The sequence below is a fragment of the Netta rufina genome, assembly GCF_964035555.1.
Source record: "Netta rufina genome assembly, chromosome: 20".
In the NCBI taxonomy this organism is placed as follows: domain Eukaryota; kingdom Metazoa; phylum Chordata; class Aves; order Anseriformes; family Anatidae; genus Netta; species Netta rufina.
Genome location: NC_140144.1, coordinates 7094403 through 7112718, shown reverse-complemented (window position 1 = coordinate 7112718; position 18316 = coordinate 7094403). Strand labels below are relative to the sequence as shown.

The window sequence follows — 18316 nt, the reverse complement described above, 5'->3', positions numbered from 1 at the left end:
GTTTCTGGGAGACAGCAGCTCCGTGAGCCCCGGCAGCCTCACCTTGACCGTGGGCAACGCACCGGAGTGAAAGTCAGGGCAGGGGAGGAATTAATAACCTGTATCTCAGCAATTGCAGGTAATGGCTAAATAGGGACGCGCGGAATGCAATTAGAAGGAAGGTCAGGCTGAGGGAAGGGTTACCAAATGAGCCGTCTGAAATTCGGAGCTGAAGGGCGGCTTTTTTGGAGGAAGCGCTTTGGTCGAGCCCTTTGAGCTGGCTGCCTGTGCAAATGTGTGTCTTGTCCAGGAGCCACACGAGACCCCAGTGATGCTCACAAGTCCCTGGGTCATTGTCATGGGAGCGGGGCTGCCACCTCCCTGCCCAAAGCAGGGTGCCAGCCGCCCCTCTCCCAGCTGGCAGCACCCAGGCAGGGACTTGCCAGGGGGTTCAGGCAGCTGGCACCCAAAAGCTGCACCTCCTCCAGCCACAAGCTCTCCGAGAGCTGTCATAGTGTCTAGGACCAGTCCGAATGGCATTATTTGAAAAAAAATAAGTAAAATAATAGCAGAAGCCTCGGGAGTAAAGGGGACTAAGAGCTCATGATTCCCTGAAAAATTGTGTGCTTCACTGCGCTTCCTAAGCAGTATTAACTGCAATAGCTGGGAATGCCCAACATTAATGAATAAAATATTCTGCGTCCACTGAAACCCATCAGTTTTGCAGAGTTCCCAAACTCTTAAAATTTGTTTCAAAAAAGTCCCTTTTTAGAATCAATATTTAAGCACTAGACTTCTTTTTTTTCAGTCCACCATCACACAAAAAAAAAGTGACACCTGCTGAGCCATTTATCCTTCAAGCCTGTGCCACTTCATCCACTCGGATGGAGAGCAAAAGCCCCAGCAACATCAAACGCTGCTGGAGCAGCCTCTTAAAGATGATAAACCTCCCAGAGCAGACTTCTTCACAACAAACCCCAGCGCATTCAACAGCACCATTTCCAGAGATCAAAGAAGAGAACCCAGGAGTGATTGATCCAAGGCGTTTGTTGTAGAGACTAAAAAGAGAAGAAAAGACCAAGTGATTTGTTGTGGCGTTTAAAGGAAGCTTCTCAGCTTGAGGACAAGACTTACGGCAGCCAATCCTCCCCGACACCCAACGCAAAGCTCCCCTCTGAGCTTAAAACCATTCAGGCAATTTTCCGGGGCACGGAGCCCCCTGGAAAAAAAAATGCCTCTCTGCAAGGAAATGCAGGAGCAGCCCCCAGCCAGAGCACACCATACCGGGGACATTCAATTAATATTTCACCAGGCACCTAATGCAGAAGCAGCCCTCCCTTGCTCTAGGTGGTCACTCGGGGCCATCCCACGCTGTATCCTAAGCAGCCATCCCCAGGCTCCTTGGCAGCAATGCTTGCAACTCGGCGCGCTGCCTGCTCTCTGCTCTGAATTATTTAACGAGGAGAACTAGGTAGGCTGCAATTCTCCAGCAGCAATAAGCAGGAAGATTTATTTGTGAGCATATTTCAGCGTCTGGTGCCTTGTCCTAGCAACCGAAGCCAGCTGCTCACCTCTGGATGCCATCACAGAGAGTACAGAGGGTCAGGGATGGGTCGGTTTTACTCGGATCATTTGGTTCAGTAGCATCTTAGCCTCAAATTCGTGTATGATAGAACAGGGTGAATCCAGTGTGATTATTCTTCTATTTCTCCTCTCTGTCTCCATCCTGATTTCTTGGGGACAGCCACCAGCCCCGCCGGCACAGTGGGGTTTGCATGACTTGTGTGAACAGCCACAGGAGACCACAGGAGGTGGCTCAGCCCTCGCCAGGAGTTGGACTCCAGCCTCCAGACACCAGCATGCTTATCTTGTCCCATTTTCCCAAGTCCAGGGATAGCACTTCGGTGCTTTAAACAGCAGGCTGGGTGTGTGACGCCCATGAAACCTGAGCTGCGCCCATCTGCTGCCCCTTCTGCAAGGGATTTCTTGGTAAATGGAAAGGACCAGAGCCTGAAACGGGTACAAATGGGCTTCTGCAGCTCTGCTGGGATGGATGGGGCTGTGCTGAGCGTCCTGTGCTCAGGATCTGGCTGAAAAACGTTTTCGTACGTGGGATCTCCGGACTGTAATCACACCTTGCAGTAACTCACAAAGCCACGGCTGGATGCGCAGATCCTCCAACGAGCCCTTTCTGAAGAAAGCCTCATGGAAAGACAGAGAAACCCAGGACTCTGATTTCACCAAGGTTTTGTACTTCAGGCTTTCAGCATGAGTTTGGGTGTTAGGTTAGCAGCCAGCCTCGGCTCCTGGGCTTTTGGGTGAGTCTGGGTGCACACACGGACCCGTGGGACCTGCTGGCCAAGGCACCCGGCATGCCCACACACTGTGTCACATCTGCATGCAGGACACATATTTGGGGAGGTGCTTGCATCCCAAATACACCCATGTACGAGGAGAAACCCTTCCAGAGAGCTAAAGGAAAAGAGTTCAGACCTCATCCATCCGAGGATCCCAGCAGCACCTTCTCCTTACCGAGAGCATTTGGCGAGCAGCGTGCTGACGGCCGTGGGGCGCTCGCTCCTCAGCCCCTGGGGTGACGCAGGACGTAATGCTTTCATCAGCACAGCGCCCGTGGGGCCGTCCAAAGAAACCATGTGGTTCTGCAAGATGTTTGCATGCAACTGAGAATGCGTCCGTCATCGGCTTTGGGGGGGGTGAGAGATTTATGGCTGCAGCGAGAGGTGGGTGTGAGCTGACCGGGGGGACCCAGAGCTCCTTCCCCAGCTCTGCTCTCACGCCGGGCACTTCCCCAAGCTTTGGTTCCCCTCTGTGAGATGGGAACAAGCTCGGGGAATGGTTTTGGTCAAGCACTATGAGACAGACAAAAAGCATGCTCTTAATGTCCGATTCTCTAAAGCAGGATGGAATCAATTCTCCCCGCAGAACAAGACACATCGGAGCATACCAAAAGCTGCTGAATTTAATTAAAATCATGCTATTGTGTTACATTACTCATCTCTGGAAAGAAGCACCTCGTGCTGTGCCAAATTTTAGACACGTCTTCTGAAAAATTATGATTTGCTTTTATTTGTGGTCTGGAACTCGCAGAAATTCTCACAAGATTAATTCTGATAGAAATTCAGCGGGGAAGCAGCAAGCTACATAATCAGATAACACAAAGATGATGATTTTGCAGGAGAGTACTTACAGCATTCAGCACAGCGCACTGCACTGTGCCCAAGGGTTAGCTGCATGCCCTGATTTATCTTTAGCTCGAATCTGAACCAAATATTTCTGGAGACTATGAGACAAGAAAATAACAGCTCGTATAATTTTATGTTTCAACACATTATCGCGTTTTTAAAAAAAAAATTCTCATGCAGCAATGCTTCGCTCTGGAAAGTGGCACAATTTCCTCCTCACTTCAGCTCCGCTTTGACAATAACAGATGGGTAAAATCAAAAGGGGAATCCAGAAACATCGTTCCCAAAGAGAAGTACCCTCTGGGGTAACAATCCCTAGGAAGGGATGTGGTCCAGCTCTCTGACTCAGAAAAAAGCTCGATTTAAAAACATTGTGGCTGAAAATCAACGGCCAGCGTGGTAAGCACAGGCAGTGCCAGCTTCCCATGTCCCAGTGCTGGGGGAGGGCAGCAGCCCATCCCCAGGGCATGTTCCCCCTGGTCTCCTTGGGAGCATGAGGACAAATCATACCCCACAATAGTTAGTCACACCCCGCAAAGCTCCTCGATTGCCTGAATTTGCAAATCTCTCTGAGCCTTGCTCTTAACATGCGGCAAAGCGGCCTGAGGAAATCTTTCAGTACTCCGAGCAGCTGTTTCCCTGCTGTACCTGAGCAGCTGCAGCCCTCTGAAGCGCTTGCCAATAATGACAAATCTCTCCCCAAATTCATACTCCTGCCTGCTCCCAGGTGTGTGCCAGCACAGCCACCCAGATAGGGCCCTGCTGTGCAACACCAGCCAGACCCAAACAGGCCCCTGGCCTCAACAGCACTGCCTGTGCTCCATCAGGAACCAAAAGATGTAAGTTCTCCTCACCAGAGGGGTGCAAAGCGATGTGGCTTGGCCCCGAGAGGAGGCAGGACCCGATCCTGAACCTTCACATCCCCAGCACTGGAAGCTGCCCACCTCCCCGCCCCTGTATTGGATCTGTTGAGCCTGAAACCCCTCTGCAGGCCTAGGGAAAGTACCGAATTTCAGCACAGCCTTCCCCACACCAGCCCATGTGCTGACACCAAGCAGAGGAGAAGGCTGTGGGTGCTCTGCCATCGCACCCAGAGGTGGGAGGCGAGGCAGGGAGGGACCCCGAGGGAAGCTCAGCACCTTCGAGGCAACAAGCCGTGACGAGGCTGGTGAACCCAAAAAGCCAGCGAGCCCCAGATCTCACCACTAAGCCGAGCTGTGCACTTCAGGGCTGTACCTACATTACACAAGGCTGCTGGTGGGGAGGGGGCGAGAGAAATTGCCTTTGCTCCCATTAGCGGATGCTTACGGGGTGACCTCCCCGGCCTACAAAGCGGCCTTGCATGAAAACACGTCAGGGAGATTTTTCAGCCTCTCTTAGGAGCGAGCCTGCGAGGATGCACGCTTGCCAAAATAAATGTGCTGAAAATGTCTTAGCTGGGAGAGAACTGCTCTCAGCCAAGGGTCCTGCCTGTGGACAAATGGGGCTCCTAGTGAAGGTCTGTCCGCATCACAGGAAGCCATCTCCACTTGACCCCACAATTGCAAGGTCTGTGGCTAAATCTCCGCAGTTTCGGGCTGCTCAGGATTGATGTTCAGCAAGGCAGATGTCTGCAAGGAGCGCCGGGACAGGTATGGATGGTTTCTATCAGCTTGGGTAACGCAGGCGTGTATTTTTATGCTGTGTCCCAGTCCCGGACTCCCCAGAGCACGAGAACACGCTGCACAGCAACAGCGTGCAATTTTCAGGACACGGATTCCTTACACAGCCTTCTAAATCCATTTTATAGCAACACTTAAAGTGAGTACAATGGATACACAACAGCAGTAAAAAATATAATGGGCAGAGCGCAATCACAGGGAGCGCGCTGGCGATGAATACAACAGCCCTTGTAAAAGCAGCCGTACGGGAGGAGAGGTCTGGAGCTACCTTCCCACCAGCATCTGCCTGAAGACACTCCAGGACTTAATTGTTAGCGACTTTAATTGCTTGCCTTTTTCACACACGGCTGGATCTGCCTCCTGCATTGAGCTGCCATCACTGGGGAGGGGGGCCCACAGCCCGAATACAGCATCCATCGTGCTGGAGAGTCTGCAAATCCCCCAAATATTTCCACTACTCCCCTCCTCTCCCCCAGGACAGCCAGGGGAATGTCTCCTTGACCAGCTATGCCTGGGCTTGTGCCTTCCCACCCCAGCTCCCAGACCTGATCTCTGCTGACCTCATGGGAAGCCTCTTCGTTACCTTAGGGAGACCTTTGCACTGTGGAAATGAAGATGTTAAGAGCAACGGGGCTGGACTCAGAGCATGTTTAGCACCTCCCAACAGCCCCTGCATCACCCCCAGGATGATTTAATTGATAAATTCCCTTCTGCTCGGGCAGGGAAGGCATTGTCGTGCTGACAGCAGCATTACAATCCCATGAAAGCACAGGCAGGATGCTCGTGGCTCTCCCTTCCCAGCCCACACACACACCCTGATATTATTGGCAAGCCATTAAGCACAGGAACTCTGGGGATGATAAGGCTGCAGACCTCATTTTAGGCACGGCAGTCTGTTTTAATAGTTTACCTGGGCGAAACCGAGCAGTGCTGAGCCTCACAAAGCAGGGTCATTGGGAAATCTTTGGGTTAAATCCCTGCTGACGGCAGGGTGCTGGGACCTGCTCCTGCAGCCTCCCATCGCACCACACCAAGCTGGCTCAACACCAACAGCCTGGGATTTCAGGGGGTGCTACACGCAGGGAGGTTACTAGCCAAGAGACATGGCATTTTGGCTTCTACCTATTTATTTGTTCAAATTCAAATAATATTTTTTTTGGCAGGCTGGCCTCGCTGTGTTTGTCTTGCCTTTGCAAGCAAAGCCTTGCAAATAAACAAGCAAACAAAAAAATCCCTACAATTTATTTTACAAACATGCTACCAGGTGGCTGCAGCACTCCACTCTCTTGGGGGGGGGGGGCCCCACACAGCCATCCTCCTCCTCCTCCTCTTCATCCCCCTGCACAGCTAAAGCATTGCCACTGTGCCCACTGGAGACCCCATCTGCTTGACAAATGCTGCTTTACCCCTCCTCCCCATTTGCAAATGTTTTAAAATCTATTTTATTAACCGCCGTGCCTTCTGAAAAAAGTCACTTAGAGGCTCGCTTCATATCTAAAGGATTTACTTAGATTAAGGACCTTGGTAAAAGGCCTTTGAGCACGCGAACCCCTTCCCGTTCTCAGATGGCTTCCCTGCGCACGCATTAAAAATGCATGCAGGCAGCATGAGCCAATATTCCTTAACCTCCTGCTTTGCTTGCAAAACTCCGCTTCCAGGAAAAACAAGCATCTCGGGGAGATGAAAACACCCGGCCCCCCTCCCACAGCTCGCACTCAGCCCCAGGAGCTCGCCAGCACCAGGTGCAGGCAGCCGGGGCCAGGAGTACCATGGGCAAGGGGGAGCGACCAGGGCTGTGCTGGGAAAGGCTTCAAGAAACCAAGCTGCCAGGAGAAAACCCTGGTTTATTTACGGGGATCTGCAGCAAGAAGTCCTGCTGTCCTCCTGAGAGATAAGAGTTTGCTTGAGGAAGCTCAAAGGGGAGCTTTTTGGGGAAAAAAAAAAAAAAAATCTCAGGGATTTGCCCAGAGCCATGTCCAGCACCTGGGGGCAGCGCCAGGATCTGCACACAACGGTGTGCATCCCCCTTCCTTCAGCATGCTTCTTCCTCACAAAACCGCCTTTCCTCTCTCTGATGGCCTCAAAGCCAGAAAACGTGCCCTTTTCGAGGAGACACCAACAAGGCTCTCATCACTGAGGGGCTTCTTATGCATCCAAAAATGATGCAGGTGTGCAGCAGCCAGCGGCGGCCCTTGGGACTACACGCTGCCTGAATTAGTGGGAACCCAGAGCATCCACGCTGTTTGCACCAACAGCCTCGTGCAAGGGCCTCCCACATCTCTATTTCAGCATCCAGCAGCCTGCCAAGAGTTCATCGGTGATGCCACGTGCCAAAAGGTGCCACTGCTCTGCAGGGGACTTCTGAAACCTGGAGCTGAGAGCAGAGCAGAGCAGAGCAGGGCAGCAGGAGATGTGCCGTGCGGGCTTGCAGCCACCCTGGATTATCTCCAGCCCTCGCAGAGCACTGCAAACAGCACAGCGCACTCACGCTCGGTTTTTTGCCATGTTCTGCTGCTTGTAGCTTGTTCCTCGGAAGAAACACTCTGTCATCTCCACAGAGCTATCCTGATAGCTATCTGATTTACTCTGTGAAACAGGCTTTCTCTGGCAAGGTTCATGAATCCACAAATTATTAGCCAGAAAGACTTACATTTTCTTCACTGAACAGCATAGAAGATTGATTTTTATTTTTCTACCCTGCATGCCATAGAACTTACTTAAGGACACGTAATAGGCTGGTGGACTTATTTTGTTCTTAATTTGCCTCATCCTGAAGCCCTAGACCTAAAATACAGACCCGCATCCATACTGTGAATTGCACAGTATTTAGCGTGTTTTTTTGAGCACTGTGCCTAAGCCAACGAGATTTTTCCTCTTTATTCTAATGGCAGCATCTCCTTGGAGGGAAAGCAAGGGACCCCAGCAAGCAGTCCCCTTGGGGAGCTGGGGCTGCTGATTAATTTACAGCAGATTCCCCCGGATTGACCGAACTCATCTGAGATCAGCTTCTCACCTCGGCTCAGGTGATGGTGCAGCAAGAAATCATCTAGCTAGAAAAAAAAAACCTGGCAGCAATGGGCAAAACGAGGGCTCTGGCACTGTGGGGCACGGCAGTGATGGGAAGAGACAGCCCCGTGGGGGGATTTTCGGGCTGAAGGGAGGGAGAGCATTTTCTGTGCTTACAATGGGGAGGAGGAGCAGGGTTAATACGCAGGGAAAACAGAGCTACACACAAAGCCCCGTTAAGCTCTCTGCTATTCTTGTGTAATTACGGTGCCAAAAGGCTTTCAAGATAAGGGATTTTAGTGGGGACTGTAAATGCTGGTTGTAAAATGAACGAGAAAAAAAATCAGCACATCCACAAGACGCCTGCATCCCAAGCAGCAAACCAACCTTCCCCAGGACTCTGGGCTATCCTTGATAATAAATAGCCCCTAACTTAGAGCACGCCTTTATCCCTCCCTGTGCTTTCCTTCGCTCCCCGAATCTCCCCCCGCTCCGGGTGGGATCTGTCAGGTTTGGATTTAACAGATGGGAAGACTCAGAGTTTGTTTTACACGTGAAAAGCTGTTCCCCTCCAGCAATATCAGTGCAGTCAAGGCAGGAAAAATAAAGCGTGATGTTAAGAAAATAAAGTTCAGGCCGTAAAAATCGTGGTGTGGGGTGGCTGGTATGGGTGGCGGGGCTAGGAGTAAAAGGGGGGGGGGCTTCATCCAGTCCTAAACCCCACAGCTGGCCCCACAGTTTGGGGCTGGCCCCAGGACGCAGCCACAGCCCAGTGTGATGCTACACCCTGATCAGAACAGCAGCAAGACAAGATCCAAGGAAAAAAAAAAAGCAAGTGTTTTACAGCTTGGGGCATAGGGGACAGAGGGGAAAGGGAAAAAAAAACCAACTACCAATTAAAAAAGAAGGGAGGAAAGGTTCTTCAGGCTGAGAACTCTTCCCAGTTGTATCTCAGCCTAATGAGCAGACGCTGCCTGATTAATAATATAAATGCACGCAAACAAGGGAACCAATTGCAAACAAATTGGGTTGAACTGAGCAAAGCGGGTCAGAGCTCTGCTGGATGGGGCTGTTTGCTTTCCTAAAGCCCTTCTCCAGGGCTCCAGGCAGGAGCAGCCGGGGCAGCAGGCAGCTCTCCCTGCGGCCAGGCCATTTATTTGCCCCCATCAGACAGGCAGCCATCAGGTGCCTTTCTCACCCCAGGAAGAGATTTCCCAGTTGCTGGCAAATCCAGGTCACTCCTGCAGCTCCCGACAGCGCCAAGTCCCTGGGAGGACAGCGGGTGCGAGCCCAGGGGACAGGGACAGGGGGTGGCAAGGAAGGGGACGGGCATTTCTGACCTCCTGGGACAAGGGGAATTGCTTGGCAGCAGCAGAGGAGACCAGAGCAAAGCCTCCATCACCACAAACTCAGCCCCACCCTTTGTCCCTCCCTGGTGCATTACATTCTTGTGGCTTTTTCACTTCTTTTTTTATTTTTAAACTATTCCTGAGCAGCTGGCAAGGTGCTTTTACATCCTCAGTGTCTGCTTAACCCTAATTTATCCCAGTCCCGTTGATGTTTCTGATGCGATTAAATGCTATGAGTATATATAGAGATACAACATTTAAAGCATCACATCGAAAGGATCTTACCTAATTCCTTTGGTTTGAGCAATACTGTGGAAGGAGAGCCTGGATACTGCCGAGATCACCTGGAAATGAGAGAAAAAAAAAATCCTGGTGTGCTTATTGAAGACAGAGCAAGGCAGGAGGGCACCTGAGGACCCGCAGCACGGGATTTGGGGCTGAGCTTTCTGCTCCCACAGCCATCCACTGAAATGGATGTGCTCCAGTGCCCCCATCAGTGCCACAGCACATCACCGTCAGGGCTCGGAGGATACTCTCTGAGCAAACACCGCTTCTGCTTTTACCACTGAGCATAAAAGACCCTTAACCTTCAGCTATAAAGATACACATCCAGCAGCGTCACCCAGGGAAGCTCGGTCCTGCAGCTCCTGTAATACCACCAGACCTGCTCCAATGGGTTTTATGCAGCATTGAGAACACCTGGGAAAAAAAACGTCTTACTTTGTGCTTTATTTCAAAAGGTTTATAGCACCTTGTGCCTCATTCTACCACCTCTTTTTGAGGCAAACTTTCCGACGTTGAAAGGTTTTGACTACTCGCACTTCCATAAAGAGGCACCAAAGAGGTCAGAGCTGAGCGCAGACCATTGCCTTCTTCTGGAGAAAGCAGACAGGACGGGTTCAGCGTGAAATATTTTCACCAGTATCGCAATCAAGAGCAGTAAAGATGCCAGCTTTTTCTGAAAACTATCATTTTTGATGCACGCTCCTTTTTTAATTGCTACTCAGGGTTTTAAGTGAAGACAAAGAATGGTTTCGGGCACTTACAGATCCCAAACTACAAATTTTAGTGATATTCATCATTTCCAAGCCAGAATGAAAAACAAACCTATTATTTTTGTAATGGTTTCCTGCCCACTGGAATGAATTGAGGTGCCTGTGTCCGGGATGCACGTAAAGGACTTCAGGAAAGGTCCCCGTGCCCAGGGCACTCAACCCCAGGCTCTCCGTTGAGCAGATGAAGTCGAACACTGCAGAGATTTGGAGCTGCCCCACACCTAAACCCAAAAATGCCAACCAGAGTCGGATCACGGATCCCCATGCAAATCCTTCCCTCTGTGTGCAAACCCCAAGCTCAGTTTGGGGGACACACACCCGCGGCTCCACGGGATGCCCCTGAGCCTCAGTTCCTCCAGCTGCAGCAGAACCGATGCTTCGTGCTCCAAACCCATCTCCTCCTGTCCTGGCTTTTGGCCTCCTGTCCCCACGCTCGGACCCAAAGTCAGGGCAGCAACAAAGGAGCAGCCACAGCCTGGCATTTCGCAGCCGACTTCCACTCGGAGAACAGAGATGCTGAATTATTCAACGAGGCAAATGAGACGCTGTGAATGGCAAAACTTGGCCAAGTTTCGCCCTGGTATAAAATGTCCCCGATGGGCATCTAGCACAGAGAGGAGCCGCAGAGCAAGAGGGGATTTTCTGCTCACCTCAGAGCCTTTATTGCCCCCCGTATGATACTTCTAACAAAACAGATCATTACCAAAACAGCCTTCCACTTATTTATTTATTTATTTAAATAAGATGCTACCCCTGACAGTTCCCTCTAATCAGAAGATATGGATAAGGGATTTTTTTAATTAGACAAAACATCATTTTTGCCACGGTTGTCATGAGCTTGTTTTGGCCTATTTTTCACCCTCGGGATCCCATCTGGCTGGCAATCAGGACACCATCCCCGCCTGCCTGCCTTTTCCAGCGATGCCCTGGAGCTGCTGATCACGGCCCATAATTACCGGGCAACCAGAAGAGGAGCCGTAAAGCTCCTACAGCAGAAGTGTAGCCCCACAAATGTAAATGCAGCGAAGTTCCCCATTTTACTGTAATCTAACAAAAAAGAAGCACGGGCAAAGGTTGAACTCCTCCACAAAAGGTGCTCTGGCCACGTGCTCTGTGGCCAGCATGCTGCAGGCGCCCACCAGATTCCCACCTCCGTCCTGGGGGGGCACTGAACCAGCCTGGCTCTCCTGGTCCCTCTCACAGTCCTGTCTTGGCCATCTCTTGTTTGCTTTGGTTTTGGGAAGTGTCAAGCAAAGATATGACTTCTGGTAACATCGCCCTTCAAACAGCAAACCTAATCATTAAAGCATAACTGGGACTCAAAGAAATCAGGTCTTACTCCCCAAATTATCAACAACCTAAAAGACCGCTCTGCCCGTATTATTAAACCCCTGTGCTTCAGCATCCCACCTCTAAATCCTGCCAGACTGACTGCACCCAGGCTGGGCGAGAAGTGGCACCAAGCCCATTATTGTCCACAGACTCAAGGCAGAGCCTGGCTGCCAGCCGGAGGGACCACAAGCCAGGGGCTGGGGGCACCGTGTGGCCCCAGGGACATCCCCTCCTGAGCGGGTGAGTCTCGTCTGCCCTCTGTTATTAGGCTCGCACAGCCCAGAGATAAATTTATGACTCAGACAGATACGATGACGGTTTGACTTCCAGGGAAATCTAAGAGAAGCACGCTGTTCTCCACGCCAGGGCTTTTTGCTTTGTTCTTTCACAAAACCCCCACATCTCTGAGCATCCTGGCACATCAAAGCCTGGGACCTGTTCCGGGTGAGCCTGCCTGTGATCAGGCTCCAAATCCATGCTCAGGGCCGCAGCGAAGCGACCCACTTTCTGAGAAGGATTGGGTACAAAGAAGCCTTACACCTCCAAAAACAAGAGTGAGCAGTGACTGTCCGGCACCCAGCAGGGTTTTTCCAAGGAGGAATTTATTTATTTTTCGCTAAGGAGGAGCTGGGGGCGAGGAAAGCCCCGCACAACCCTAGCTCCTGTGCCAGCCCCAGCCAGGGAAGCACCAAGCGTGCGTTTAAGAACAAGTAATCCTTTCAATTTCAACAGGATTAAACAGCATTCTTAAAAGTAAGTAAATCCTTAAGTGTTTGCTAAACTGTGTCATTTTCCCCATAAAGCAGGTTCTTATGTGCTGAGAAACGCAGTTAATACTTCCTGCCACTCCCGGCTATCGTTTTCTATTAGGCAGGGCAGGAACTGCTGCGCTATGCAGCCAAGCAGCGGTTGGCACAAGGAGTCCCTGATCTCATCCGTGGCTTAGTTGCTCCTGCAGTTCTAGGACATATTAACACAGCTAATACAGACATGACACTAAGTGGAATTACAGTTCGCCAGTTATTTATACCTCCCCTTTCCTTTAAGGCAGGCTGGAAACGCAGAAGCTTTGTTTCCCGAGGCAGACAGCACGCCCCCAGACTTCTTATCAGCTCCCCGATGATTTATGCCAATTACTTCAGACGTTCAGACCTTCGGGCATCCCCACTGCTCGAACCTATGAAGCCAGTCTTGAGGCTGCAGCATCCTCAAAGTGCTACAGGAGCACACCAGGAGCCTTGAGCAACAATTCCCAAATGTACAGCTCCCTTGGACCATGCTGGAGAGGGCTCCAGTGACCAAGTCCATGGCACAGCCCAGTGCCGTGCCCCATCCCGCAGCCCAGGGGAAAGCCCCGTGCCCAGTACCGGCAGGGGGAGGTTTTGCAGAGTCATTTCTACACTCTGCTTGGGAAAAACACACTTGTATGGGCGCGTTTGTCTTCTGGGAGGAGGCGGGCTGTAGGCTTAAATAAGGTCTCATGCAGGTTATTATTATTATTATTACTTTATCCAGTTCTCAGCGGAACTTCCTCCAAGAAAGCCGCGCTCAGCGTGCATGTGTTGCCATAAAAGCTAGGTCTAAGGTGACAACAAGATGCCAGGAACAGAGCTCTGGGGGTACAAAGTGCAGGCAGAGGTAGCCGTAACCCACAGACTGGTTCCAGCAGCTGACCTGCACTGGGTTGGAAAATCCCTGGTGGTTTCCCCGGGCAGGGTGAGGGACGCTCTCTGCATTCCTGGCATTCCAGCTTTCCGGTTTGCTGCCATGAGCCAAACCAAACAATCCAGCTGATCATTCACCAACCTCGTGCCCCACGGTACAAGAGCGTGGCTGTGGATCAGCCCGAGCAGGAAGGCAGCGGGAGGGCCAGGGACACGGCTTCAGAGCCTGAGCACCAGAGGCCTCATGGAGAGCCTCATGTTCAAAAGGCACCGAGTTCTGCGCTTCCAGAAACAAAAGCAGGTCTCAAGCCAGGTTCCTAAAATTCACCGGTCACTTTGCACGGATCCTGGCTGAGCAAAGAAGTGGGATTTGTGCAAACAAACAAACCAAACCAGCAAAAGCCCCACACCGTAAGAAAACCATTAATATTCATCTTCCTTAGAGCCAATGCTTTCTTTTAGGAATTACGGATTTAAAAATAAACTAAAACAAAACAAAAAAATAAATTAATATGCTTACTGCTCTTCTATTTCCTCCAGCATTGTTTATTTCTAGCGGTATCTCTGCACATCGAGAAAACTAAAATAAACTCTCGTTATTTGCAAAAACAACCCGAGGCAGCTGGGCTGGAATACACTTTGCATACGAGGAACTCCCTAACCCTGCAGTTAGGAGCAAGCTGCAGGGGCTGGAGCCAGGCTCGTGGCTTGTGCAGACCCTAGTGAGGCCGTCGTGCGTTCCCAGAACAAGAGGATTTGCTTTGGATGAAGGCAGGAGCTCAGCACAGCAGCGATAAGCCTGGGCAGAAACCTTGATGTTGCTACCTCTGTGCACATGCTTCTTGGGGAGAAGGTTTCAGAGCCCGAAATCACATGGAATGATTTGACACCTAAACTCGGGAAGGGCAAATAAAATAGAACAAAACATAAATAAAAATAATAAAATAAACTAAAAATCCTCAGACCGAATCCCCTGCCTCAGTGTGGCTGGGAAGCAGACCCTAAGCTTGGATACCAGCTGGCTCAATTAGTCCTGAGCTGGGTAACGGCATCCAACAGCAACACCAGCATCGTGAAGAGGTGAAGGGACAAGGCTGCCAAACCCAAGCAGCCGTGAGATTGCTGCGAGGCGCCAGCAGGACGTGCCCCAGACAGCTCAGTTCGTGGTGCTGGTGGCAGTGGTCCCTGCACACCTTTGCCCACCCACCTGCCAGGGAGCATCGCTGCACCCCCGGGGCCCAGCACCCACCCCAGCACCTCGCACCCAGCTCCACGCGCACACGGGGGCTCACAGCCAAGGCAGGATATTTGCAAACCAAAGTGTCCCCAGCAGTTTTTCCCATCACTGCCTTTTTGCATGCGCCTCTCCCATGACTAACACCTCGGGGAACCCAGCCCCGCGTCCCGCAGCACTCTGTCAGCCCCAGAGCATGTGAGCCAGCCCCAAATGCGCAGCTAAAACACAACCTGCTTGCTCCAGATCCATTATTTACGCTCTGCATGCTACTGCACAGTACCTATAAGGCCCGACAAGCACAGCAAACATTAAACCTACAGCTGGTGTCTGCTGTCCCTTGAGCATCCCACAGATGTCGCAGGGAATTCCTTGCACTAACATCTCCGGGTGCAGCCCTGTCCTGCACTGAGAGCACTGCTAAGACAGGATAGGACCTCCAGGTTTGCAGCTCCCCTGACCTCTTAAAGCTGTGCGTGAAGCATTAAGGGCTGTTTTCAAGTGGTAAATGCAATCCTAAAGCCCAGATGCTGATTAGGAGGAGAGCTCACCAGGGATGCTAACGCCACCAGCCTCACGGCAAGCTGGAGTCCTAGCTGGGCACCCAGTCTGCACGCTGGGAGCAGGATCTGCAGGCACAAGCTAGATTTTGCTTCCAAAATTCACCAAGGATGGCCAGACCTTCCTTTTCTAAAGGGAATCTTGATCTCGAGAGTAGCAAAGGGTTAAAACAATCTCAAGTGAGCATCTGACACAGATTGTCCCCGAGACCTCTTAGCCACAGCTCAGAGCGCCCGTGTCAGGCTGCGTTATGGTCACAGGGACAAGCGATTACACCTCTCAGGATAATGAGGTTAAGCCCCCTAACAGCAGTGCCTCGTCAGAGATGCGCTTTCCAGATGAAAGCACCTTTACCCAAACCAACAACTCCTCCGAGGAAGCAGGAGGAGGGTGCACCAAAGGTCTGCGTTATTTCCTTGCAGAGCAGCAGGGGAGGGACTCCATCAGAAAAGGGCACCTGTGTAGGTGTAATTAAAAATAAAGGGCTTGAGTGTGTACAGGGCTTTTACAGCCCTCACTTGAGAGGTCCAGGAGGCCATCCCGAGGCGATCAGCATCGCTCCGCTGGGTATGCGGGCAGGGAGTATGGATTTGCTCAGCTGGTCCTTTGAAAAAAGGGTTATTAAAGCCAGCATCATGCCGCATTAAGCCCATGATTTGCCCACGTTAAGTGTTGGGGATGCAAATACGCTTTCATCAAAGTCGCTGGCAAAGTCTCTGCTGATTTGCAGTGGGAACAGGTCTTGTATCATTCCAACATGCCTCGTTCGAGGAATTTGGGGGCAGCATCTGTTCTTGTGCAGCCTTACAACAGTGGGCAGGCATTGCAAAAACTGATATATCTCCTGACAAGGAGGAGAAAAGAGGAACTCAGGTGGATTTATAGCTAGTGGTAGAAAAGCTCTGCACTGTACCATGCTGTCAGAAGCTTCCCCCACACATACAGCCCCTTTCCCATATTTATGGCACTGACCTGTCTTTCCCTATCACACGGTATTGGAGGGAATGTTTTCATTCACCTCTTAGTCCCTGGTCCCTAAGGCCATAAGGAGGCACCTGTGCTCCTCGGTTCCTTTTGTAATAGGGATGTCCCCATCCCACAGCCAACCCTCAGAGCCAGGACCAACACAGAGCAGGACCCTCACCTCACGGGACACAGAAACGAGGCAAAGGCAGGAGAGGGCAAGAGCAAGGCAGGTCGACACGCAGAAGTACCAAGAGCTGCAGCTGGATGCACTGTGCAGCTCCTCCCCGCCCCCAGGCACAGAAATCAATGCCCCGAAACAAACCTCGAGGCTTTCTTTACACTGCCAAGTGCCTCTAACACAACAGCAATAAATACTTATTCTGCTACCTAATGGCCTCTCCTCTCCGACACGGATGCTGAGTCTCTGTCTCATGCAGTTACCTCTGCCATCACTATCTGACATCCTGGCAACGACTGAAGCGGGGAGCCAGCTTTGATGGGACTTTAAAAGAGTGGGGGAAAAAAAAAATCCAAGCACTTGAGGAAGTGAACTAACACCACAGCCAGCAGGCACTGAGACTGTACGTGCTGCTGGAAGCACGCTGCACCTCCAGCAGGGGAATACAGGAGATTTCCTACTGGGAATGTGTCAAGCGATGACTTTGCCCATAGCAGCACGCTCCGGGAGGTCCCAGAGGGCTGTTGTGCACATCAGGTCCCCCAAAACCTGGTGGTGTGACTCAGATGGTCACAGGGGAGGCAACTTTCCAATTCCACATCCTCCTGCAAAGTCAATTTGCACAGAAGTTGCAAGCCATTGGAAATAAGCCAGCTGTTAGCACGAGAAAGGAAGGCAAACGAAAAGCTTCCATGTCCCAAAAGTTATTTGTGGGAAAAGCTTGTTAGCACCTCTAAACGCTGACTTGGGAATGAGTCACCAACATGCCACAAGTGTGGGTGTAAGGTGGCACCAGCCATCTCACATTTCTGCATGATACGGAACAGCATTAATTAAACAGGAGCCGAAACCATCTTAGCCCTGGTGTGCAGCAGTGCGTGAAACAAGACGAGGATCAGAGGGACATGTGGGTAAACAGCAGGCTCGCAGGGCGCCCCGTCCCTCCTTGCAAACCACCAAGAACATCCTTGGCTTGTCGGAGATGGCAACTGGACGAATGCCCCAACGGGACAGACACAGGAGAGCCATCCTGGACTGGCTTTAGCAGAGGATTTGTCCTGTCTTGCTGTCCAGAAGATGGAGGAGGATGCCATGTTTTACATGTGCTGATGGAGATTTTAATTTCATTCACACCCGTGCACTTCTCTCTGACCATCAGTCTGTTCAGGAGAGCTGTCTGGGCATTCCTCTCCCCCTGAACACAACCCTCGTGTCCCTGGGGGGCTCCAATGTGCCAGCAGTGCCCAGGGACCTCTGTGTCACCTCCCCTTGCTGCTGCCCAGCACCACGACCCCTCACTGCTCGTGTGATCCCAGCCTGTCCAAGTGCAGGCTGGCTTTGCTGATCCGTGAAGCCCGAGCCAGCCACGTTCCGCTTTTGCAGAGCAATAACGGAATACAATTGGGCAATGGGAACCAGATGGGAGGCAAAACGAAGATTTCAGCATCCTCCTGCCAGCTGCCCAGAGATGAGGAGGATTCCCAGAAATGCCTGAGCATGGGGAAGTCTGAGACGAGGGGCTGGCTGCTTTCCCCGAGACCAAGGACGTTGCAAAATTGCCTCTAAGAAAAATAGAGAGGGTTCATTTGTATAGCCTTGTAAGAGTTACAAAAGCTGGCTAAAAACGTACATCCTTCTGAAAACAAAGCTGATGAAGCCAGGGAACAACACTTTCCTGGAAATTAGGAAGAAAAAGAAAAAAAAAAAAAAAGGGAACAGTAAGCAATGGTGGCTAAGCCAGGAATTGGCTGAGCTTCTAGAGCTGACAGCAAGGTGAGTGCCCGGCCATGGGGTGCATCAAGGAGCCAGAAGCCGCTGGGGTGGTGGCACCGACCGGCACGTGCCAGGGCTCCACAGCTCTGTGCCTCGCCTGGCCAAGCTGGCTCCTTCCCTCAGCCCCAATTAGCAATGTAGTGGATCCGTAATTAACTAATTAACCTGGAAGGATGCCGAGCAGCTCGGGATGAAGGCAGGCAGGGTGACGGGGCGGCAGCGTGCCGGGAGATCGGCATTAGCTGACCCCAAAAGCAAGGAGGAGGAGATCAACCAGCCGTTAGCAGAAAAAGGGTTGCTGGCCAGGTTCGTTGGGGGTGGGCAGGAGGTATGACAGCTGGGAAAGGGCCAAAAA

At 51.5% G+C, this 18316-nt stretch overlaps 1 protein-coding gene across 1 annotated transcript in view; it reads right to left on the bottom strand.

Annotated features, from left to right (window-relative positions):
• The window catches only part of VAV2 (vav guanine nucleotide exchange factor 2), a gene marked incomplete at its 5' end in the record, with an annotated part of 120406 nt that overhangs the window by 32744 nt on the left and 69346 nt on the right, over nt 1-18316 (bottom strand). Inside the window, one exon of the mRNA XM_084299258.1 lies at nt 9484-9542. Coding sequence (XP_084155384.1) covers nt 9484-9542 — 59 coding nt within the window. The remainder of the gene's footprint in view (nt 1-9483; nt 9543-18316) is intronic.